The sequence below is a fragment of the Ranitomeya variabilis genome, chromosome 4, assembly GCF_051348905.1.
Source record: "Ranitomeya variabilis isolate aRanVar5 chromosome 4, aRanVar5.hap1, whole genome shotgun sequence".
In the NCBI taxonomy this organism is placed as follows: Eukaryota; Metazoa; Chordata; class Amphibia; order Anura; family Dendrobatidae; genus Ranitomeya; species Ranitomeya variabilis.
In genome coordinates this window covers 550,591,779-550,618,361 of record NC_135235.1, presented here as the reverse complement: position 1 = coordinate 550,618,361, position 26,583 = coordinate 550,591,779, and the positions used below count along the sequence as shown (strand labels likewise).

Here is a 26,583-nt window from a genome sequence, read left to right as displayed (position 1 = left end):
GGTGGTTGGATTGTCTGCTGTAACTCATTGTTATCACAGCGCACTGCCCTGTGTGATTTAGGACATGAGCTGCTGATAACAAAATGCAGTATGTCGACAGAACGGTCATATTAACGATCATTCTGTTCCCATCAGTAAATGGCGTATGGCAATCTGTGCTCAGTAACGGGCTGAGAACAGCCCATCTGAAAGCACCTTTATTTACCTTATTTTCATTCTCTGGCACACATTGTAACAGTGGTGGACATTAGTGATAGCCTTAAGTTTATTCTCCAATATTTTACCATCAGGAAAGATTCCAGGTGAAGAACCCACCAGCTGCTTACATAAAGAAACTGAGGAGTTGTGGGGATACAGGCGGGATCAGTCAAAAGGTAAGAAACAGACAATGGACACACCTTCGTTCTCTCTATACAGCAAGAGGAGTAGACGATCTCGCGATTCTTGGGGGACCGGGGTTTTGACTGAACTGAATAAGGCTATTTTGGACTTCCGACTTTCATGCCCCAAGTAAGAAGCGCGATATCCAGATTTGCTGCAGGTCTACTGGCTGGAACTCAACAGCCTCTTAAGCATGTATGACGCTGTTGAGGTTGAATCAAGAGACCTGAGGACGGTCCAGACATCGAGGACAGAACTTGGACTATGAAAGTGGGATGTGTGAAACCAGCCTAGGTCACATCATTGTGAGCACTACACTGTTCTATTTAAGTGACAAACAAGAGATTGAAGCCCCACAGTAAAAGATGACCAGGGCTTCTTTTTTAACATTGGGGCAGTTTACGACCTTCCTTCCCCTCTCACTTTAGGGAAGTTATTGGTTTATGATATATCAAAAGTAGCCCTCATTATATATAGCCAACTAGTTCCTGCCTTAGTCAATTCTTCTATGACACTATAGAAGCATGAAAAAGGGAGCTTTAATTGCAGTAATAGGAACACCTCATATGTTCCACATATGTAGCAAAGGTGAATCTCATTTAAGGTACTGTGAAAACCTCCTGCACAATCTAAGCTCCGAGAGTTGAGGATAACCTCTCACTTTGACCATGGTCCATATTATGGGTCAGAAGAAGCTGAGCAGATTGTTCTATAGATTTGTGGGAAATTATATGGTATAACTTTTATTTTATTCACATAAATTTCTACTTGTTCTGAGCTAGAACTCAAGTGGGTGGTCTTGCTCAGTGATTTACCACCTTCATATTAATGTACACACCAATTTAGCTCTCATATTGATTAGGACTACTACATGATTAAATAGCAGGGACAAAAATATAGTACAGGGTATAATGAATTCTATCCCATAAATCGATGTATCAACTTACTCTGCTCCTCCAGCATTATACTAGTTGGGTAGGAGCTGAGCTGCATTTCTTGGCAATGGCCTTTAGCCAGTGAACACAGTGTGGTGAGCCAAGCGGAGCTGTTCTGGCCACCTGAGCTTAAAACGGCTATTAGTTGGGGTTGCGGGATGGTGACGCCTACCACTCTGATATTGATGACATAGGTAATCAAAATCATAAGCTCAGACAATTTCGTTATTACAAAATCCTTTTGGACAACCCTTTACTTTACTCAGTATTTGGATAAATTGAAATTTGTATAATTTGTTTATTTTAGTTTAAGAGGAAAGACCGGGAAGAATCCACCAAAGTTCTTCGAGAACTGGAGATCTCCCTGAGGACCAATCACATTGGGTGAGTTTTCATGTTGCAATTTTTCATGATATTAATAGTAGACTAATATGGTTTGTTTTATCCGTTCGCTTTCTCTTATTACAGACATTATATTGGCATTGCTTATATAGCGCCATTATATTCTCATTATCGTCGCTGTCCCCGATGGGCCTCACAATCTAAATTCCCTATCAGTATGTCTTTGGAATGTGGGAGGAAACCGGAGAACCCGGAGGAAACCCACACAAACACTTTGCAGATGTTGTCCTTGGTGGGATTTGAACCCAGGACCCCAGCGCTGCAAGGCTGCAGTGCTAACCACTGAGCCAGCATGCTAATCACTGAGCCATCGTGCTGTATGAGATCATAAATCCTACAAATGATGTACTACACTTCAAGATAGTAAAAAATATATTATTTATTGGGACTATTAAAAAGACATATATCACATTCAAAAGCATGTATGCCAGGAAAATACAAAACCTATAAGTAGACTAATAAGGGTATAATAGAATGCCAGATCATATAATTAATGATGAATAAATTATGCTGAGTTATACAGAAAATAATATATGCTCAATTTATCAATTTACACTGTAGGTGCAGGTATGTACATCTATACATGATACTCTATCAAACTGAGTATGATCATTAGGATGATAATTACCTAAACCACAAGAGAAATTACTGCACCCCGACACGCGTTTCTCACATTGTATCTCAACTGTGTGAGATTGGTCAAAATTATTTTTTCCTCCAGAACCCGTGTTGTTCTTGTTTGCAGACTGTGTCTAGTATTGCAGCTCCGACCCATTGAAGTAAAACCAGTATAAACCCAACTTAATAAGAACAGCGCCATTTTTGAAGGGGAAAAAGGGCAAATCATTTTTATTCTAAACCACATTTAAACTCCATAATTAATCTTTAGAATGAATCAATTGTTTATTTCATTATAATGCATCTTAAAGCCAGTCCTGTAAAGTAGGAAGTGGGAAAATCTTTGTTACAGAATGGAGAGCATCGGTAAGCAGCTGCTGACTGATTTTTATAACCAACTGAAAGCCAGGACTTATAATTGTGAGTTAGGCCGGCCTCACACTAGCGAGTTTTACGGACGTATGAGCGCATAAACTACGTCCGTAAAATACGCATTACACACGGCCCAATGAATCTCTATGGCCCAGCTCCTATCTGTAGTATATTACGCATCCGTAATATACGGTCTTGTACGGCCATAGAAAATCACAGCATGCTGCGTTTGTCACCGTATTGCGCAAAAAAATCGCCAATGAAAGTCTATTAGGGCGAGAAAAATACGGAATCCACACGGACCAGCAGTGTGACTTGCGAGAAATACGCAGTGTTGTTAGTGAAAAGCCGGTAATTCAGTTGCCGGCTTTTCCTCTCTCCTTCACAAACCCGACATGATATGAGACATGGTTTACATACAGTAAACCATCTCATATCCCTTTTTTTTGCATATTCCACACTACTAATGTTAGTAGTGTGTATGTGCAAAATTTGGGCGCTGTAGCTTGTAAAATAAAGGATTAAATCGCGGAAAAAATTGTGCTCCCACGCAATTTTCTCCACCAGAGTGGTAAAGCCAGTGACTGAGGGCAGATATTAATAGCCTAGAGAGGGTCCATGGTTATTGGCCCCCCCTGGCTACAAGCATCTGCCCCCAGCCACCCCAGAAAAGGCACATCTGGAAGATGCGCCTATTCTGGCACTTGGCCACTCTCTTCCCACTCCCGTGTAGCGGTGGGATATGGGGTAATGAAGGGTTAGTGTCACCTTGCTATTGTAAGGTGACATTAAGCCAGGTTAATAATGGAGAGGCGTCAATTATGACACCTATCCATTATTAATCCAATAGTACGAAATGGTTAATAAAACACACACACATTATTACAAAGTATTTTAATTAAATAAAGACACATGTTGTTGTAATATTTTATTAGACTCTTAGTCCACCTGAAGACCATCGTCCTGAAACAAAGTTAAAAAAACAAACAACAATATTCCATACCTTCCGTCGTTATGTCCCACGATGTAAATCCATCTGAAGGGGTTAAATCATTTTACAGCCAGGAGCTGTGCTAATGCACTCGCTCCTGCCTGTAAAACCCCGGGTACTGAATGGAAAGCTGGGTGATCTGTAGTTACCTTGAGTTGCGGTGAGGCGCCCTCTGCTGGATGTCCTCATGAACTGGAGCCTTGGAAAAGTTCCCATTCTCGATTTCATATGAGGACATCCAGCAGAGGGCGCATCACCGCAACTCAAGGTAACTACAGGTCACCCTTCTTTCCATTCAGTACCTGGGGTTTTACAGGCACGAGCGACTGCATTAGCACAGCTCCTGGCTGTAAAATGATTTAACCCCTTCAGATGGATTTACATCGTGGGACATAACGACGGAATGTATGGAATATTGTTGTTTGTTTTTTTAACTTTGTTTCAGGACGATGGTTTTCAGGTGGATTAAGAGTCTAATAAAATATTACAACAACATGTGTCTTTATTTCATTAAAATACTTTGTAATCATGTGTGTGTGTTTTATTAACCATTTCGTACTATTGGATTAATAATGGATAGGTGTCATAATTGACGCCTCTCCATTATTAATCTGGCTTAATGTCACCTTACAATAGCAAGGTGACATTAACCCTTCATTACCCCATATCCCACCGCTACACCGGAGTGGGAAGAGAGTGGCCAAGTGCCAGAATAGGCGCATCTTCCAGATGTGCCTTTTCTGGGGTGGCTGGGGGCAGATGTTTTTAGCCAGGGGGGGGGCCAATAACCATGGACCCTCTCTAGGCTATTAATATCTGCCCTCAGTGACTGGCTTTACCGCTCTGGCGGAGAAAATTGCGCGGGAGCCCACGCCAATTTTTTCCGCAATTTAACCCTTTATTTTACAAGCTACAGCGCCCAAATTTTGCACATACACACTCCTAACATTAGTAGTGTGGAATATGCAAAAAAAGGCATATGAGATGGTTTACTGTATGTAAACCATGTCTCATATCCTGTCGGGTTTGGGAAGGAGAAATGAAAAGCCGGCAATTGAATTACCGGCTTTTCACATATCTCGCGCTGAATTAAATATAAATACAGAATATATATATATGTGTCTCAATGACATATATATACACATACTGTATATATGTTTTAACGAACATTTGAGCACACAAATTCATTAGATGTCGGTTTTGCAAGCCTGCGAGAAAATATCGCAGTATGGATGCCATACGGATTACATACGGAGGATGCCATGCGCAAAATACGCTGACACACCCTGCCTACGGATGACATACGGATCACTATTTTGGGAACATTTCTGCGTATTACGGCCGTAATAAACGGACCGTATTCACATATGCTGAGTGTGACGCCGGCCTTAGGGTGCGCTGTGCATAATGAACTGATCCATCAGGAAACACAGCATATGGGAACTGCTATGTGTTAACCCAGCCTTAAAGGGAATCTGTCACCAGGTTTTTGTTAGCCCATCGGAGGGCAACATGATGTAGGGGCAGAGACTCTGATTCCAGCGATGTGTCACTTACTGGGTTGCCTGCTGTAGTTTTGTAAAAAAAAATCACTAATTTATCTGCTGCTGAGCTCTGTAAAACCCCGCCCCCACGATTGATTGGCAGTTTCCTGTGTACTCTATGCATAGGCAGAAAGCTGTTAATCAGTGGTGGAGGCAAGGTTATACACAGCTCATGAATATGGAGGACTAAGTGGCAGCAGGTTTACAACTCCTCTAGTGATAATCTCCTGCTGATAAAGCAATAATTTTATCAAAACTACAGCAATCAACCCAGTAAGTGATACTTCACTTGAATCAGAGTCTCTGCCCGTACATCATGCTACTCTCAGATTAAGAGGCAAAAATCCGATGAGAGATTTCCTTTAAAGGTGTTGTGCAATAGTGATGGCACGATTGTAACATGTCACCGCTGCAGCCAGTCACTCATCTTAGCAGTTCAGCCAATGTATATGGCACATTCCGCTGAGCTCAGGGATTGGCAGCATCACTGAGGTGCACTGTAGTTCTGGCATCACCAATGCTGCGAGTACATGGAGACGGGAGTATCGGCAGAGAGCCAACACTGGAGCCGGGGAGGGTGATTACTGGCTGATTTTGCTATTTTCACACTACTCTGGTCAAGAAAAGCCAGAATTCTCTATGTGGAATACCCCTATATCCCCTTAATCTGGAATATCACAATTGTGGCAGGTGTGCTGCCATTTTTGGATTCCGGACATTTGTTTAGCTCTATTAATCAGAGTAAAAAGTTGCTGTAAAGAGTGTATTTCGTTCTGGAGGACCCGACACATCCCTGCATTAAACTGACAAGCTGTTGATTTTAATCAGTAGCATGTAATGCCTAATTTTTCCTGTGGCGGCGCTGCAGGAAAATGGAATACTTGCTGCCTGGTTCCCCTGCAGATTACAGCTGACCACTGGTGGTGCAGCATTGAGACACTGTATGGACAAGTGATCGCAAAAAAAGATATAGCCCCTGAGAGAGGAGAGTAAGCAGAACTCTGTAGAACTGGCGCAGGTATTATCTGTTTGAGGATGTAAGTAACAGATGAGTAACTTCCAGAAACAAGTTATCGGCTTATTACTTCTATTTTCGGCGTTTTACCACATCGGGTTATCACGCAGACATCCTTTCAGTGAGCGAATGTTATAGAACCTTAAAATAAGGATTATTCTAAAAATGAGCTATACCGAAGGGGAAGTCGATGTACATGTGGTCTGAGTCTGACTTCTATCATTTGTGAATTCTGTATGTCCAATAAAAAGGAAACATTTAGTCATTTTGTTTCTTATTTTATATCCATAATTTGGATGATTTCTAAATGATTTACAACCAGTCTTTACTTAAAGGGTTATTTCTGGGACTTAAATATGCTAATGATAGATCATGAATATTAGATTGATTAGGGTCCTGTTCCCAGAAACTCCTAAAGTCAACTTATTGAAACCCATGGTCCATTGACCATGAATGTTACGGCTTGATCTTTCCCATGCGCGTGAGATAGAAGTTGCAATACCACTAATGGCCACTACACACTGCATAATCACTTCCAGTGCACCGTGGTCCTATTAGTAGGTTGTCGGTTGCCAGACACCCACCAATCTGATATTAATAATAATAATAATCTTTATTTTTATATAGCGCTAACATATTCCGCAGCGCTTTACAGACATTATCATCACTGTCCCCAACGGGGCTCACAATCTAAATTCCCTATCAGTATGTCTTTGGAATGTGGGAGGAAACCGGAGAAACCCACGCAAACACAGAGAGAACTCTTTGCAGATGTTGTCCTTGGTGGGATTAGAACCCAGGACTCCAGCGCTGCAAGGCTGCTGTGCTAACCACTGAGCCACCGTGCTGCCCATGGAGAACTAATCCTAAATGGATGTTCCAGCTTCAGAAAACCCTGGTCACCTACCCGTGGTTTGTTTTAAAAAAATAAGCTTTACTAACCCTCCCCAGGTCCAAAAATGCGTCTCTGCTGCTGCTCCCAGTGTCTGTCATCATCTGCTAGTTGTCAGTGCTGTGGCTAAGAACTCGTGCTGTCAGTGCAGGCAGAGCCGCTGAGCTCACTGATTGGCTGCAGCGCTGCTGGCGTGATGTTAGCGCTGCAGGCAATGACAGACCCTGAAAGCAGCAGTGGAGCCTCCACGCTGGACCCAGGGACTTGGAGTAAAGGAAAAGCCACTTTTTTATTTTGCTTTTTTAAACAAACTGTAGTGGGGAACAGGGATTTTCCAAAACAGAAAAACCCCTTTAGGCTACGTTCACACAATGCGCTTTTGGTGAGTTTTTGATATTGCAGATTTTCTGCACCCATTAAGTAAAATAGGTTACTTGCATTTTAAAGTAAAAAAAACTAATTGTGGGAATGTAGCCATAATGAAAGGCCATCAATATTAAACCATACCTCACTTTCACAAGAAAAATAATTCTAGTACAGAAACTTTTTTTGCTAAATCACTCTATAAGAGGATTTTGCTGTTCACCAAAGTGTGAATCTTCTGAAGTTTTGCTGCACTAAACTAGGCAGTGTCTTACTCGTTGTTTTTACCTACTGCCTTCAGCGCAGGAGCGAGCACTGTAATGTCCGATGATACTCGCTCCTGCATGGTAGGGAGCAGGAGCAGGACGTTGCTTAGTTTAGTGCAGACTTCTGAAGGATAAACAGCAAAAACGTCTAACAGCATGATAAAAAAATGATGATACCTGAGACCCTGATTAGAGTGATATGTCACTTATTGGGCTGCTTAATATACTTTTGATAAAATCACTGTTTTATCAGCAGGAGATTATCACTAGATGATTAGTAAACCTGCTGCCATGTAATCCTCCATATTTATGAACTCTGTATAACTCCGCCCCCACCTCTTATTGGAAGCTTTCTGCCAATGCACAGCGTACACAGGAAGCGGGCAATCAGTGGTGTGGGCAGGGTTATACAGAGCTCAGCTTTCAGAGAAATGCTAGATTTTATCAAACGGACAGCAAGCAGCCAATTAAGTAATACACCGCTGGAATCAGGGTCTCTGCCCCTACATTATGCTACTCTCAGATAAGGTAGCAAAAACCTGGTGACAGATTCCCTTTAAAGTCTCTGAAAACCCCTTTAAGGGGACTCTGTCAGCACAGAATGTCTATTCAAACCAAGTACAGGCTCTTGGTGCTTCACAGTGAAGCCAGACATTTATATACACCTTCCCCCCGCTTGGTTTCCATCTATCTCCTTCTTTTTCTGGCTCAATGAAGCCAGAGCTGTCAATCAAGGAAAAGGGAGGGTGGATATAGAGGGAAAACAAGCAGGTGGGCAGGTGGAAAAATGCACCTCATGATGCACAGAGAGGTGTAACTTAGTTTGAACAGTCGTTCTTTGCTCACAGAGTCCCTTTTAAAGGGACAATTCATCCTTTCCTAAGTTATGGGTGCATATAAAAAGATAACATTGGGGTCTCAACCACCGATCATTTCACTCAGTGAGTGGATTCTATAGATCAACCCCTTTGGCACTGTGCAGAGATTTCTATCCTAAAAATCTAATATTACTCTAAGCTAATGCCATTCAAGTCAATATCTATCACTTTTTGAGAAACAGAAATCTGGGCAGAGGCAAAGTGGTTTAAAATCTATAGAATCCCTTCATTCTGGAAATAAGTGGTGACCTGAGATCACTGTGATATGATATGTCATAGAAACAGGAAAAGATAATTTGGTCTGGATTTCCCCTTTAAAATACAGTATACAGCTCTGGCAAAAATTAGGAGATCACCACATCAAATCCCTGTCATGGGCAGCCCAATCTCCAGACCTGAACCCCATTGAAAACCTCTGGAATGTAATCAAGAGGATGATGGATAGTCACAAGCCATCAAACAAAGAATAACTGCTTAAATGATGCTATACAATGCTCAGTGAAAATAGGTTTAATTTATTTAACCACATTGTGACTAATCTGCAGGATGAGACATTAAACTTTTTACTTGAAAAACATTGATTTCTCTTGTACAAAATCATTACATGACATTTTTGAGCAGTACACACTGATAAAGGGGTATTCCCAGCTCAGACATTTATGGCACATGTTGCATGCACGCCACTCAGTATAGAGAGGTAGTACAAAGGAACATGATTTTACTCAGAGCAACCATTAATCGAAGTCTTACACAGTGGATGTGAGGTCACAGTCTTCAGACATGCAGTTAGATTACACTGTCCTAGCAGAAGTTGATCACACAGTTTTATTGAAGCTTCATTCCAACACACCGAATAACTTTTCTTCATACAATGTCCATACACAGTGTAGTACATAATACCTTCTGATGCAGTGAAGTGGGGGGGGAGGAAGGGTGATGAGTCCAGTGCTGTAGCTCTCTCACCTTCTTATCTTGAGGCAACAAAGATTGCTCTTTGCTGTCCTGAATACTTTTATGATTTCAGCAGTCACTTCTCTGAACAAGCTAGTCTCTATAGCATATCTCAGTCTAGTCTGACAGGACTCTTTCCCTGGCACAGCTTTCTCTTGGAGGTCCCCAACACATCAACAACTTTCCCAAAATCCCTTTGTGCTGACCTAACTACTCCCTGTATCCTGTAACAACTTTAACCCCTCTAGTTGCTGGTTGATTCTCAATCATAAATTCAGCTTCTACTTGTCACACAGATCTATTCGTCTCAAGAATTGGATTACCTGTATCCACTTTCTGGCCACTTTGAATAGAGGGGTTGCCATGCACGCATTCATCGTTCCATTCAATTCTACTTTGGTGCTTGAAAGTTTGTGAACTTTTCAGTATTCTTCCTATTTCTGCATAAATTTGACTTACAACTATACTAGATTTGTACACAAATTCTATAAGAGGAAAATAAGAACAAAATGAAAAAAGGAGTCCAAAATATTAGACTTTGTCATTTTTTTCATGGAAAGTCACAAGTCTGTTAGTGGGAGAAGTATGTGAACCTTTGCTCACATGCCTATTCTGTACAGAATCAAACTGTCCTAGCTCGGCTAACAATTCCCCTGCTTCATTTCTCCTCTGGTCCACAGAGCAGCACCTTTCTTCTGGTCTGCTCTGTTGATGGGGTGCAACTACAGATGTACTGCTGTTTGACAACTGGCTCCCCGCAGTTAAGTAACTGGGAGTCAACTGTCAATCAGCATGACATCGATAGAGACGTCCTGTTGACAGAGCAGCGTGGAAGAGAAGATGCTGCTCTATCAAACTGACGTCAGTGGCTGATGAAAAATTTCCAGTAAGAATGGTCTGTGAAGGCTATGAGCCGGCAGAGATCAGCGCTAGGCAGAACAGGCATGTGGTTAACAACTACCTGCCTATTCATTCTTAGCCCCATACGCAAAAATAATAAAAGTTCCAGACAACCCTTTTAAGTGGAAGGAGTTGTTTAGAATGGCCAACTCTCTAGACAATGCACAAAAGAAATAGAGTTTGGATGACCCATGTTCTGAAGATAGATGCAGGCCCAAGAGATGAGACTCTCATCTACTGTATCAGACATTGATGGCAAATACCTAAGATTGGAATACCCCCTTTAAATTATAAAATATTTTATATACATGTTACTTTTCAATTACTGGTCCTGTGTTGCAGTCTTTTATTATACTCCAGAGCAGCATTTACAATTCTGCTCTAAAACATTAACATGTTTACAGACCTATCCCTTAATGCAGGGGCTTTGTTTTCTTAGAAGGCAGAAGGAAAGAATTTAACATAAATGTTTATGTCAAAATCATTTTCATAATTTGGGAAAAAATCATTTCTACAATAAAAAGGGAACTTCCCCGTTCATCCAGTATTGCTGCTTGTTTATGTGATCTTTGTACAATGTGGAAGTCAGAAGAGTTACAGGTTCACTTAAAGGAAACCTGTCATGTAAAATAATGCTATTAACCTGCAAATATGGGGTTAATCAATAGATTAATAGCAATCTGAAACTGCAGCAAGATCCCAGTGGCTTTAACCGTGCCCCCTGCACTGACTGACGGTCGACTCTAATGCTGAGCCTATTCAGAAAAGTAGGAAGAAGACTGCCAATGTTGGGTGAGAGGCAGGGATGGATTGTGACTATGCAGGAGTGATAAGAGAACTTTGTTCAGGAGATGAGATGGAGATGGAGGGCAAGGGAGATGAGCAGCTAAATGCTGTAAAGAAATGAATGGGCTGGATTGAGCTGAGTGTAATATTAAGAGTTAATTCCTTTCTTGGAATGTACCTATTGTGCATACTCGGCCAGGCTCTGGTGGCCGAGCTTCTTGGAAACAAGCTTTACACAATGTAAGATAAAAACAATCAAACCAGGAGAATTGAAAACAAATAAAAAAAAAAACCAAGTTAATTGCAAACGTGCTTATTTTCAGCAAAGCAATTTAATAATAGGGATACCTCTTTAACTTCTATTCATTGCAGCTGCCATAAAGCACAGACATCATTCAGTGCTGTCTATAAATTCAAATTCAGAAAGGAAGCATATTACTCCAATATGCTCATTCTCAGGGATGTTTTATCAATAAAAATATTCCTAGATTGCACAAGCTAGCCATAGATTAAAAAAAAAGCCTTATGATAAACCACCGTTCATACATACCTAAAATGTAAAATTCTGGTTCAAATCACAGGTGGGTGGAAGAATTTCTCAGCAAAGAGGTTGGCGGTCTGGATGCTTTGGTGGAATACCTGTCCTATGCTCAGGGCTTTCCGTAAGTCAAAAATATTCTGAATTGTATTTATATTCTCAAGTTTTTCTATTATGTAATAACTGTGATCTGCAAGTTACATTTCATACATACTGGGTGTTATACAGGAATCAAGAGAACAGAATGCTGGGGTTGTTATTCCTTCGGCCCCTCCACACCTACGGCCACAACATACCACAACGCCGTTTTAAGGCATGCAAGGATGTCACTTTCTACTCAGTGGCCCTAATAGTGTTATATGTAGTAATTAAATTGTAAGCGCTTGTTATGTCCATAATATATCTAGATATGAAAGATGCCTCATCCACTTTGTATTCTTGATTCTCAGCTCATCTGTACTTCCATCATGTTGGCTCTATATCAAATTGTGTTAGGGTGTTATGTTTGGCGCATGGTAAATCATCTGATATATGTACTGAATATGAAGACACCCTATACCACACCAAAAATAGCAACCAATATCTGATGATGGTTACCAAAAGGGCATCATTGAGTGTTTGGAGACCTATGGCCCTGTTCAACATAAGCACCAAGTGAATTCCTTGGCAGATACACCAAATGAGGAGTGTCTTACATAATGTTAATAATCCTTTATCTTTTATAGGTATGATCTAGATAGCTCTGATAATGGCACACTGGAAAAACCCAAAGCCTTACAGAGATCCATGGAGGATATCAACAAAAGCAGCGCATCTTCTTCCCCTTCAAACACTCCTTCAAGAGCTCGAAACCGGACAACCAAGTATTATTTGTTACTATATTCTTTTTTTTCTTTCTAATTACATGTCACCAGTGGTTGTTTGCTTTTCTCTATGACTGGCCATGATGTTCTGAAATCAGTATTCATAGCATTAGAACATGATTTACCCTTGCACTCTGTATCCTACCAGACATAACCGCGCCACAATGAGAAACTCTCGACATGCGAACATGAAGGATGATATACACGTGTGTATCATGTGTTTGCGGGCGATCATGAACTACCAGGTGAGCACGATTTAGACACACATTTGGTAACATATACTATGTAGTTTACACCAGTTTTGTTGAAAATAGCACAAAAAGTTGCACATTTTTGCACAAAATTGTCACAAGTCATGACTTACAACTTTTTTTAGCGCTTGACTTATTTAAAAAGCTCTGAGAAAAGAACGCATAAGTTTCACAGAGTGTGTGCAATCAACCAAGATTAAGACTTAAATTTTGAGATATATTAACAGAAAAGCAAACATAAATTTTGGCACAAATCTTCATGGCATGGATTTCCTGATGAGTAGACCATTTTAAATGCCTGAATGTTATATTGGAGTGATTTGCGCCTTTTAATACATATGGTGCATATCACTCCAGATTTATTTTTTTCTTAGACTGGCATTAGGTCCACACTTATTCCGACTTACAATTCTATGCGGAAAATAACAGGATCAGCCTCCCATATATATGGTGACATCTTGGCCTCATAGCCTCCCTCTTCTTTATTTTCAGTTGGGCTTCAGCATGGTTATGTCTCACTCATCTTGTGTCAAGCAGATTACCCTCAGCCTCACCAACAAAAATGCCCGGTGAGTAAAGGCAAGCCTTTTTTTATCTAAAAAAAAAGTGATATCATGTAGGGTCATGGTTCGAAACCTAGACCTAGTTGAGAACCACAGTGTTTTCAGATCAAAAATTGGTCATTGAGAATTTAGGTCCCATTTATACAATACAGTTTCTTATGAATAACATTTTCTTCGAAGACTTTGTTAGATGATGGACAACCTCTTTAGGATACGATGGACATTATTTCTGCCTTAAAACCGATCACAGTTGCGTAGGTTGCATCTGCTATTATAGCTCAATGCTATAAGAATGAATAGCAGTCACACAACTATGACCGCTGTTTTTGGACCAAACTCGTATTACAGACACCTCCTTCAGTAACAGAGAATGACAATGCTTTATTATCCATCATCTATTTTGTTTCCAGCACTAAGGCCCTAGTCCTGGAGCTGCTGGCTGCGGTGTGTCTAGTCCGTGGAGGACATGAGTTAATTCTCTCAGCTTTCAACTACTTTATGGAGGTAAGAAGAAGAGGCATCTGTGTAATCCTACATTAAAATTTCTATTCTGCGTTCTGACCTTGATTTTTGTGCAGGTATGTGATGAAAGCTCAAGGTTTGAAAAGCTGATGGAATATTTCAGAAATGAAGACCACAACATCGATTTCATGGTGAGCGTTAAAGCTTGATAACAAATGTGAAATTGGGCCCTTTTCAAATGATGGCCACAAATGGACAAGGTGTGAATGCACAATTACACACTGTACTTATCTAGCTTTAGTTTTTTTTGTACTTTGTACATACAGGCATGTGGCTCCCATTTTTTGGGCTGGGCATTCTATCTAGGTATATAGCTTTCCACGGGCAGGTATTAAAACAGTTAGGTCTGGGTCCTGCTCGACCCTTCTCTATTTTGAGGCATGTTTGCAAATAGTGAGATGAATTACAAGAGGTAGGGGGACCATCCTGATTGGGTACACCCAGGAGTGGGATTCAGCCTGTTCTTCCTGGTTCAGTGGAACCCCTAAAATAGCAACCAGTTCCCCAAATCCAGAAGAAGCAGTGCAATGATCCAGTTCCAAAGTCTGATGCTATAGCGGCACGTGGTTACCGGTGGCTGCCGGGCAGAGGAGTGCACTCTGCTCCATCTCTCTCTGCAGTGAGGACCAGAGCGAGGGCGGTGCGGTCTTGTGTGGGCCACGGTGAATTTGCAGCTGCAGGGTCTCTGTAATCACAACTGTGCTTATGTAACAATAAGCAGTGAAATCCCTGAAGAACCCTTGCAAGATGTGCCATTAATGAGCAGCGACTGCCATCTTCTGGCCAGGCGAAATAAACCGGAACTAACCAGTTACTCACTTCTTTTCTATTGGCTGGCAGTTAATGGTGTCCTGTCAGCCAATCAGAAAAGCAAATGTTACTGTTTGAGGGGAAGGGGTAGGAGGAGCATGGAAAAAACAAAGCAACAATTGGATATGTGCACAGAGTGACAGATATAAAGGGGTGGAGGGCGGTTTAGTTCTGGCAGCCATTTTACAGGATATACATAGAATGTGAACAAAATGGTTCCTGTAAAAAATTATTTATGTGTGGTCCAAAGCAGCTGTCCCTAACCTCATTATATTAAATGTGTTGGAGTAGAGCAGCAGAACCAGGGACATAGTTACTGAAAGGGTATAAGGACAGGGATGGCCCTGGACAGGAGGGGAGCATTATTATAGGAAGGGACCCAAAACAGGGAGATTAGGCATTATTACAGGAAGGGACACAGGACTGGGGGATTAGGCATTAGTACAGGAAGTGGCCCAGGAATGGGAGATTAGGCATTATTACAGGAACGGGCCCAGGACTGGGTATTAGGCATTATTATAGGAAGGGGTACAGAACTGGGGGATTAGGCATTATTACAGGAAGGGGCCCAGAACTGGGGGATTAGGCATTATTATAGGAAGTGGTCCAGAACTGGGGAATTAGGCATTGTTACAGGAAGGGGCCCAGGGCTGGCTGATTAGGCATTATTATAGGAAGGGGCCTAGGAATGGGGGATTAGACATTATTATATGAAGGGGCCCAGGACTGGGGGTTAGGCATTCTTATAGGAAATGACCAAGAACTAGGGGATTAGGAATTATTATATGAAGGGGTCCAGGGTTGGGGGATTAGGCATTATTATAGGAAGGGGCCCAGGATGGAGGGGGGCACATCCTTTAAGTTTGTTTCTATTTAAAAGGTTCAGTTATATTTGATAAGGACCTCCTCAATTGTAACCTCCTCAATTGTAGTCATGTTTTTAATAAATATTAAAGATGGCCCGCAATTTTGTCCAAATTTTTAATTTTGGCCCTCTGTGTATTTGAGTTTCACATCCCTGCATTAGAGTTTCCGCTGAACCTGTTGGTATCGGCAGGTTCGGACAACATTAGTCTAATGTGTATGGGGGAAGGGATATAGACCCTCTACTACATTAGGTTTAGCAAAGCATGACACAGTTTGCTAGAAAACATACAAGAATCATAACTCCATCCCCTCAGGTCCAGCACGAAACATAACACAGCCTTAGCTTTGACATACACTGTGTTCCAAATTATTATGCAAATTGGATTTAAGTGTCATAAAGATTTAATTGTTTTGTTTTTCAAATAAATTCGTGGATGGAATTGTGTCTGAGGGCTCAATGAATCACTGAAATCAATCTTAAACACATGTGATAATTCGTTTTCCAGGTGATTCTAATTAAAGGAAAACTACTCAAAAATGATGTTCCACATTATTATGCAGGTCACAGGTTTCAAGCAATATGGGAAATAAAAGGATCTCTCTGCTGCTGAAAAGCGTTAAATAGTGCAATGCCTTGGACAAGGTATGAAAAAATTAGATATTTCACGAAAACTTAAGAGTGATCATCATACTCTGATGAGATTTGTGACTGAAACAGAGCACAGACAGAGTTCATGCAAACAAAGGCATAATGAGGAAGTTTTCTGCCAGACAAATTCATTGGATTAAGAGAGCTGCTGCCAAAATACCATTACAAAGCAGCAAACAGTTATTTGAAGCTGCTGGTGCGTCTCGAGTCCCTCGAACCTCAAGGTGTAGGATCCTTCTATGGTTTGCTGTGGTGCATAAACCTACTATTTGGCCACTCCTAAACAGTGTTCACAAGCAGAAACAGTTGCAGTGGGCCCAGACATACATGAAGACTAATTTTCAAACAGTCTTGTTTACTGATGAGTGTCGAGCAACCCTGGACGGTCCAGATGGATATAGTAGTGGATGGTTGGTGGATGGCCACCATGTCCCAACAAGGCTGCGACGTCAGTAAGGAGGTGGAGGAGTCATGTTTTTGGCTGGAATCATGGAGAAACAGCTGGTAGGGCCCTTTATGGTTCCTGAAGGTGTGAAAATGACCTCAGCAAAGTAAATAGAGTTTCTGACTGACAACTTTCTTCCATGGTCTAAAAAGCAGAAACGTGCCTTCAGGAGCAAAATCATCTTCATGCATGACAATGAATACCTCTGAGTCATTGGCTGCTATGGGCATAAAAGGGGATAAACTCATGGTGTGGCTACCATCTTCCCCTGACCTCAATCCTATAGAGAACCTTTGGAGTATCATCAAGCAAAAGATCTATGAGGGTGGGAGGCAGTTCACATCAAAACAGCAGCTCTGGGAGGCTATTCTGACTTCATGCAAAGAAATACAAGCAGAAACTATCCAAAAACTCACAAGTTCAATGGATGCAAGAATTGTGAAGGTGATATCAATGAAGGGCTCCTATTTTAACATGTAACTTGGCCTGTTAGGATGTTTTGGGAGTTAAATAGCTTTTTTGTTCAGTGAATGTGACCTCCTAATGCTGCAAATTCCACAAATGAGCATTTTCAGTTCTTAAAAACATATCAAATGTTTAGAAATACTACTGTGCCTAATAATTTGGAACAGTGCATTTTGAGTTTTTATTCATTTTGGAGATTATACTGTTATTATTGGGAGGTTTCTTCAATAAAATTCGATGTATACTCTAACGGGTGATGACTTTTATTAGACTGACTGTCATTTGCACTGACCATTTAGGAAAATCTGAGAAAAATGTCATTTGCATAATAATTTGGAACATAGTGTAGTGTTCCTTTTTAGCATGTTTTACTAAAATGCAATTCTTATCTAATTTTCATGAATACCTATTATTATAATTATTATTATACATTTTTATAGCGCCATTTATTCCATGGCACTTTACTTGCGAAAGGGGCAAATATGAACAGGTACAATAAACATGAGCAAAACAATACACTTACAAGTACAGAAGGAGAGATGACCCTGCCCTCGAGGGCTCACAGTCTACAGGGGATGGGTGAGGATACACTAGTAGAGAGTAGACTGCGGCGGTTCAGTAGACTGAGGAACACTGCAGGTTGTAGGCTTGTCGGAAGAGGTGAGTCTTCAGGTTGTTTTTGAAGGTTTCCATGGTAGGCGAGAGTCTGATGTGTTGGGGTAGAAAGTTCCAGAGTATGGGGGAAGCACAGGAGAAGTGTTGTATGCGGTTGTCGGAAGTAGAGATAAGAGGGGAGTAGAGAAGGAGATCTTGAGAGGATCAAAGGTTGCATGTAAGTAAGTAGCGGGAGACCATGTCAGAGATGTATGGAGGAGACAGGTTGTGTATGGCTTTGTATGTCATTGTTAGGGTTTTGAACTGTAGCCTCTGGACAATAGGAAGCCAGTGAAGGGCTTGGCATAGAGGAGAGGCTGGGGAATAACGGGGAGACAGGTGGATTAGTCGGGCAGCAGAGTGTAGGATAGATTGGAGGGGTGCCAGAGTGCTAGAGGGGAGAGAGAGTAGGAGGTTGCAGTAGTCGAAGCGGGAGATGATAAGGGCGTGCACTAGTGTTTTTGTGGTTTCATAGTCAAGGAATGCACGGATCCGGGAAATATTTTTGAGTTTCAGTCAGCAGGAGGAGGCAAGGGCTTGGATATGTGGCTTGAAAGAGAGGGCAGAGTCGAGGATCACCCCGAGGCATCAAGCGTGCGGGACTGGGGCAAGTGAGCAGCCATTGACATTGATGGATAGTTCTGGTGGAGGGGTAGAGTGAGATGGGGGAAAGTTGATGAATTCTGTTTTGTCTATGTTCAGTTTTAGAAAGCAAGCAGAAAAGAAAGCTGAAATAGCAGACAGACATTGTGGGATTTTGGTCAGTAAGGAGGTGAGGTCAGGTCCAGATAGGTAGATCTGCGTGTCATCGGCATAGAGATGATGCTGCAGACCGTGGGATTCTATGAGCTGTCCGAGGCCGAAGGTATAGATGGAGAAGAGTAGGAGTCCTAGAACTGTGCCTTGGGGAACAGCAACAGATGGGGGTGGGAAGGAGGTGGTGTGGGACAGGAAGACACTGAATGTTTGGTCAGTTAGATATGACGAGATCCATTATAGGGCCAAGTCTGTGATGCCAAGAGATGTGAGAATCTGTAGCAGGAGGGAATGGTCCACAGTGTCAAAGGCAGAAGACAGGTCCAGGAGAAGGAGTATAGAGTAGCATCGCTTGCTCTTGGCAGTTAGTAGATCGTTGGTGACTTTAGTTAGGGCAGTTTCAGTTGAGTGATGAGGTCGGAAGCCAGATTGTAACAGGTCAAAGAGGGAGCAGGAGGAGAGGTGGGAGGACAGTTCAAGATGGACATGCTGTTCCAGTAGTTTTGAGACATAAGGGAGAAGAGATACCTATTAGCACAATATTGAAAAAAATAACAAAAATAAAAGAAAAATATATATAATCCCTTATCAATGTAAGCTGTGGCCTGATGTGTCCAAAATGTCAATTTGTTCATGAACATATATTGTTTAACTTGTTCTCTCCTTTTGCAGGTGGCATGCATGCAGTTCATCAACATTGTGGTGCATTCTGTGAAAAACATGAATTTCCGGGTTTACTTGCAGTATGAATTCTCCCTTTTGGGGTTGGATGAATACCTTGAGGTCGGTTCCCGCATATTCACAATATAATACATTTACAAGTAATGGACAGGACATGTTATGGTCGTAAATGTAATTAGAGTTATATAATTGGCTTATAGAAAGGAAATTTCTTCTGGAAGTTTACTGTCCTTGTGTCCCTTAATCCTCAGGGTTTTTCTTCTATATTTCAGGGTCTAAAGCATACAGAGAGCGAGAGGCTCCAGGTCCAAATCCAGGCTTATCTTGATAATATCTTTGATGTGAACAACCTCCTAGAAGATACAGAGAACAAACATGAGATGTTGGAGCATGTAGAGGACCTACAGGGAGATGTAGCACATGTAAGTGATGTCAGGAGGACCACCATTCTACAACATAGGCACGGTCTGCAGCTACATTCACAGTTGTGCTGAAGGCTGCTTTGCTTATATATTGCTTTGTGGACATGGTTTCTTACTAGCAAGGTCAGCTACGCATTTGAACAAGCAGAAGATATAGAGCGATTTAAAAGGATCGTCCATATTAAGACTGGGGTTGAAGGGTAACTTTGGGAGCAGCGCACTAGAAGATTGCTGTATGCCACTGTAAGGTACACAGGGTGGTAGTCATGGGCGAGGGGCTGCTGTGTTCCTACACCCTGGCACCCCATAAGTAAATAGTGTCCCATTTCCCTTGCACTGTGGGTGTACGTTATAACTCTCAAGGTTTTTCTAATACACTTATTACTTGCCCTGCTCCTGTAAGCTCATCTATCTGGGTTATATAGCCTTCTGTTTTGATTCTGGCTCTGCAAATTCCAATCTAGAGACTGGAATCGGACGAACAGACCAGGGCACGTCACAGGTGGGGGTTGGGGCTACATCTATTTGAGTGACACCAGTCGAGCACGCATGGTCAGATCAGACTTCACTCTCCTCTCTACTTGGAGATGGCACTTCAAAGCATCAGCAGACGCAGTCGGCACCACACATGACCAAGCTTACAGGTGCCGTCCCTTAAGCTGACAAGCTTTGTGATATACTTTCTAATGATCAGCAATCATAGGGATTGCCAGCTGAATGGATGGCAATGTAAAGCTGGTAAATCGATGCAGTAACACAGAGGCGCAGAGCAAGGCTTAACAGAGGTATGGTAAAATTAACACAGGAGGAATTCTCTTCGCAGGGAAAAAAAGGGTTTTAAGCTAAAGAACAGGATAACTTAAGGCCACAGTCTATGCATTTAACTGTTTGACTTATCATGAGTCCGATGCTGATCACTTCTCCAAAAACGAAAGTTGAATGCCAGCTGATGCCGGCGTTACGACCTTCAGGCTTCCCCGCCCAACAAATCCGTGTGCACTCTCCTGGCGGCAAAGGGCAGTCACCGGCCTGACCTGTTGAGCCCCTAATCCATCACGCTGCTCTGCAGCCGGGAGTGTTTTACCACAATCTCCCGCTCGGCATGCTCTGCAATCGGGAGTTCTGCACAACACTCTCCCACTCGATTTGCTCTGCAATTGGGAGTCCTGCACAATACTCTCCCGCTCAGCGTGCGCTGCCCTTAATCCCTCTCACTAGTGTGCGGACTAACTCTACCTGCGGCACACAACAGGTGCCTCCTCTCTCTCCTCTCTGGAGAGAACTTCTCCTGTCTTCCCGTGCAAAACCCCTGTCTTCCTCTCGCTTACCATGCCCCCCTCCCTCAGCAGGTCATCAGTCCTCTCCTTCTCTAATTTCCGTCCCCCCCATGCAACAAGAGGCGTGGCCCCAGCAGTTCCAGATACGGTGCTCGGCCAGCACCCTCAGCCCGGTCTTCTTCCTTACAGCACTTCAAAGCAGCATTCAAGCAGAGAGGAGAGTGAAGTCAGCTCTGAACATGCGTGCTCGACTGCTGTCACCCACCTATACGTATCACCGCCTCTACCAGTTACATTCCCTGTTTTGCTTGTCCGATCCCAGTCCCCATATCAAAAGCAGCAGAGCCATAATCAAACCAGAAAGCTATATGACCCACAGAGATATGAGCTTGCAGAAGCAGGGCAGGTACTAAGTTTATTAAAATATGGCAGTTGGAAAGCGTTAGGACTAGTGATGAGCGAATGTGCTCATTACTTGGGTTTTCCGAGCATGCTTGGGTGGTCTCCAAGTATTTTGGGCCTGCTCGAAGATTATGTTTGCGTCATCACAGCTTCATGATTTGCGGCTGGTAAACAGCCTGAATACATGTGGGGGTTGCCCGTTTGTTAGGAAAACCCGAGTACCGTGTACACTCGCTCATCACCAGTTAGGAACAATGAAATGGGGTGAAATTAGTAATGGAAAATCTATTTAATAATGTCCCCTAAGTTCCCCCATGTACAGCTCACCTACACATAGTATGGTGTCCTCAGTGCGCCCCCAAAACAGATTTGAATGCTCATCAAAGTAGTATTCACACTGTATGATGTTCCCCTCTGTAGTCCCCACACTTTGAAGGCCCTCACAGTTGTCCTCACACTTTATGATGGCCCCTACATTAATCCCCACTTTAAAAGCCCCAACATTAGCTTCCATACTGTATGAGGGCCCCCACAATAGTATTCACACTATATACTGACCCCCACATTAGTCCCCAAGTTATATATTGGCCTTCACATTAGCACCTATACTAAATAAGGGCCCGCCACAATAGTCCCTACACTATATGATGGTTCCCACATTGTATAACGGCCACCACACTTTGAGGACCCCCCACAGTTGGCCATAAAATATATGAGAGTCCCACTCCCCACCATACAAGGGTCACCCTCAATATATAATGCAACCATAATTACACAATAAGTTTTAAAATAACAAAAAATCATATACTCACCTAATCCAGGATCCTGGAGAGTCCACCGGCAGACCAGCGTGTAGTTGTCCCTACTCTACCGCTCTCATACACAGCAGGTTGATGCAATGGCCAAGGTGCCAGCACACTTACAGAACGTCAAAGTCCCAACATGCGACTCTGCACGCCGAAACAGTAAAGTGTAGCGTAGAACCGGGTGGGTTCCTCTGAGCGCAGGCCCCGGGCCACTGTGCACTCTGCTTCCCCCCCCAGGTAGCTACACTACTGGCGGAAACATAAGCCACCAGCAGAGAAGACTCTGATGAAATACCTACCGTAGTTGTGCTACAAGCAGACATTTCACTTTCTGAGCTCCAAAAGCAGCAAATGGAAATATCTCCATAATGAAGGGACATAGCACAACACGGAAACGAGCCACAGACTCCTCAGAGCTGCTCAAGGAATTTTAAAATGTATTAAATGCAATTGTTTTGAGCAAGTAATAGGTCTTCTTTAAGGCTGCCCTAAAGGAATATTGATTGCATGAGGTATGGTTCAAGCACCGATTAAAAATGTTTCCCTACAGTAATGCCTATAAATCCTGACGACAACACATCTCTTCCTGCCTCTGGAATATGCAAGTGGTTGCCATTTCTCCATCTAATGATAGAATAGCACAAACATGAGACCCTTTGGAAGCACTGGTGCACCAAGATTCACCAACTTTTTGGAGAACTGTAGTTTGCAGAATTGAAAATTCAGCTCTGGAGTACATGGTTATAGTTACACATGGCAGAGTATTGTAGAAATCTTTAGCTAGCATGGGTTCACAGATGCAAATATTATTTCTGCATAATGATTTTCTGAAAGACTCATTCAGCTAAATGGATCCGTTCTGTTGTGCGAATTCACTATAAAACTGATGGTAACTTGTGATCGTCTACTGCAGTGCAAAAAGTTCAATGTTCTGAAATCTGCCTTCTCCACTCAGGACTGCAATCTGTATTCATGCAGTACTCGGGATGAAGGGGTTGTACACAGAGTGAATATTGATTGCAATTCCTACTTGAGGAAACAGTTGCCAGAACTGTTCAGAAAAAGGAAGTCTGAAAGAGACTCTTATAAGTTTACTCAGTTATATAGAAATAACAGTTTCATACTATGCACATAAAAATATTCCAGTTTGCATTTTACTATACTACCTACAGGGCTTTCAGGTTTTTTTTTTTTTTGTTTGTTTTTTTTTTTTTGTTTTTTTTTGGGGGGGTGTATTGTGAGTGGATGACACCATTAATAACATGAGGTTTGCAATGTGGTTGTAAATCTCTGCCCCTCTCTCTTTAGCTGACGATAAAGTTACAGCAAACAGAGAATGAGTACATGAGAAGGGTGGCAGAGCTGGAGAAACAACTGGACCAAACTCGAAAAGAGCTGCGTAAATCAAAGGTAACTGTAATTTATATTAGGGCATGACCATTTGACATCATCACGCGACATCCTGTGTCATCATAAACATGAGTCCTTTACCATTAGAGTATGCCTCTATTATTCTGCAGGAGACACGTCAATCACAATCCTTCCTCCTTAGTCATCAGACAGTTACAACCTTGCAGTCAATTGACCAAGGAGAAGGAGTCCTCTGGGTAGAACCTGCAGGAGACACCTGCACAGAGGAACCATCATCCGTTGGTTACAACATAGGGTCTCCTGTTACCACCAGTGTATGCCCAGCTTCACCATCAACCATCAGGTTGACTATAGTATCGGAACCAGGTAAGTCACATAATACACATTAATTGTCTACATTACTAAAAAATATGAAAGAGTTACATTGTGTGTTCTGTTCCAGATATCACTTCTCATAAGCCAGAAGAATCACTTGACACCCATGTGTCCACATTACCATTATTAACAGCACTGGAGTCAGACATCCCGACTGCTTCACCTGCTCCTCTACTTCGAGAGCCAGAGTACAATGAAAACTCTGCTTCCAAATCACATACAGTATCATGGTCTACCACAATACCTGCTGCTCCTCCACTTTTTGGATACAAGAATGAGGATGAAGATGCTATCTGCTATGCACCAGAATTAATGCAATCTCAGGCTGTACTTAGTGGTAAATCTAGAATTCCCTCAACACCTTCTGATGCTACAGATGGTACTTCCGCACCACCACCACCTCCACCGCTACCACCATCCCCACCACCATGCGGACCTCCCGCTCCACCACCACCACCTGGTGCCCCACCTGCTCCACCACCCCCATTTGGTGGTCCACCTGTTCCACCACCACCTGGTGCTCCACCACCAACATTTGGTGGTCCGCCTGCTCCACCACCACCACCTGGAGGCCCGCCTGCTCCACCACCACCACCTGGAGGCCCTTCTGCTCCACCACCGCCCCCTGGTGGACCTCTTGCTCCACCGCCACCTGGCATGCCTGCTCCATCTATGCCTAATGGTAAGATTAGGAAATTTTGGAGGTCAAATTGCCAAATTTGTTGCAATTTGTTTTGATTTATTCAATCAATTTTCTTATGTTCCAATGTCCTATTCTTAGGTGTCAGCATAAAGAAAACAATCCAGCCAAAATACAGAATGCCTGTTCTCAACTGGGTGGCTCTAAAACCCACACAGATCAATGGAACTGTATTCACACAGCTAAATGATGACAAGGTGCTTCAGGTATTGAAAATTCTACTACTTCACTTTGATAGATGGATAATAAGATCATCGTAGTTACTTTACTCTTTAATTGGTGTTATATTTTTCCCTCATTATCAGGAACTTGATATGAGTGACTTTGAGAACCAATTTAAGACCAAAGCCCAAGGTACAGGTCCAAGTAAGTTCTCACAGAAAGTCGGTTCTGCACAGAACAAGCCAAGTAAAGTGTCTCTCATTGACCCAAATCGAGCCAAGAACCTTGCAATTACTCTCAAAAAAGGAGGTTTGACACCCGAAGCCATCACTGCTGCCATTCAGTCGTAAGTGGTAAAAAAAAAAATAAGGATGCGACATCATCTGCAGGTTAAAGGTTTCCCCATCTTGGTACTAATAACTCTCTGACTGTAGGTATGATATGGAGGGCCTTAACGTGGACTTTCTGGAGCTCCTTTCCAGATTCCTACCAACAGACTGGGAAAGACAGCAAATTTCTCGTTATCTGAAGGATGAAAAGCCTCTTGACCAGTTGGGGGCAGAAGACAGATTCATGGTTCATCTTTGCTCCATACCTAGGCTCTCTGAGAGGGTGAACACCATGATCTTCATCGCCAGCTTTCCAGACACCACTGCACGCCTCACACCGGTTAGTGCACATGGCCTTATGTAAAAGACTATTTGGAGGATAGTAGCGACTGATTGACATTGGATATATCTACAGTATGTTCTAGTTAACTTAAATTAGAGAAAGGCAAGGGTCTGTGTGTTAGAAATTCGAAGACTTGGTAAAATGAAAGCAGATTGAAAGTGAAAAGGCAACTATCAAAGGGATAGCTACATCTGATGCATGGCATAGCCATAAGGTTTGCCAAAAGAGTGAGAAAACAGAGGTTTCAAGTGAAACTGCCTGAAATCCAACAGGAGGACTGGTGTCCTGGGCCTCCTGTCCTCTAAACTCTGTGTGACCGCTATCAGGGTCTTTAGAATGCTCCCAGAGTTCATCTGGAATCGCTCAAACTTTAAGAGATGAAAAAATAATCAATGAAATAAATAACCTAAACAAATACAGTAGATAAAATTTAAATAAGACTAGTGACGTTCCACTTGTTCTTTTCTCTAGCAACTTAATGCCCTCATAGCGGCATCGATTTCAGTCAAATCTTCAGAAAAGCTAAAAGGGATCCTGGAGGTAATAATTGACAATTATACATTATATGCCCACTACCGTTGCCTGTCTTCTTTAACAACTGGGTTGCTTAACTTTTTTGGCAGTTGGTTCTGGCATTTGGCAATTTCATGAACAGCAGTAAGAGAGGAGCAGCATATGGATTCCGGCTCCAGTCTTTGGATGTGGTGAGTTCTTGTGCTTGGATGTTCACTAGTGGGTAATCTTGGCATGATCCTGTGATATATATGTTCTGGGCCCATACTCTACTTTGTGTCTCTCTACAAAATTTAAGGAATCGGATATTTTATTTCTGTTTAAAAATACACAGATTAGAACCCAATTCCGACAGAGTATATTTACGTGGTAGAATTACATCATGGATGGGCCCTTAAGTGCCTACAGCACCATAGGTGTTCTGCTGTCCCCTATAGTGCAGAGTATAACTTATGAGGCCTTACATGACTTAAATCATAGCAGCACCTCATGAAATACATAATATTGGGTAGAATTCCAAGCAAT

At 42.3% G+C, this 26,583-nt stretch overlaps 1 protein-coding gene across 1 annotated transcript in view; it reads left to right on the top strand.

The window, feature by feature from the left end:
* The window catches only part of FMNL1 (formin like 1), a 75,311-nt gene that overhangs the window by 39,239 nt on the left and 9,489 nt on the right, over positions 1-26,583 (top strand). The window contains exons 3-20 of the mRNA XM_077252648.1: positions 291-374; positions 1,624-1,700; positions 11,876-11,956; positions 12,558-12,695; positions 12,844-12,940; positions 13,439-13,515; positions 13,920-14,013; positions 14,088-14,162; positions 19,350-19,460; positions 19,631-19,780; positions 23,574-23,675; positions 23,786-24,002; positions 24,079-24,693; positions 24,793-24,917; positions 25,017-25,219; positions 25,308-25,542; positions 26,017-26,085; positions 26,169-26,249. Of these exons, the coding sequence (XP_077108763.1) occupies positions 291-374; positions 1,624-1,700; positions 11,876-11,956; positions 12,558-12,695; positions 12,844-12,940; positions 13,439-13,515; positions 13,920-14,013; positions 14,088-14,162; positions 19,350-19,460; positions 19,631-19,780; positions 23,574-23,675; positions 23,786-24,002; positions 24,079-24,693; positions 24,793-24,917; positions 25,017-25,219; positions 25,308-25,542; positions 26,017-26,085; positions 26,169-26,249 (2,631 nt within the window). The remainder of the gene's footprint in view (positions 1-290; positions 375-1,623; positions 1,701-11,875; positions 11,957-12,557; positions 12,696-12,843; positions 12,941-13,438; positions 13,516-13,919; positions 14,014-14,087; positions 14,163-19,349; positions 19,461-19,630; positions 19,781-23,573; positions 23,676-23,785; positions 24,003-24,078; positions 24,694-24,792; positions 24,918-25,016; positions 25,220-25,307; positions 25,543-26,016; positions 26,086-26,168; positions 26,250-26,583) is intronic.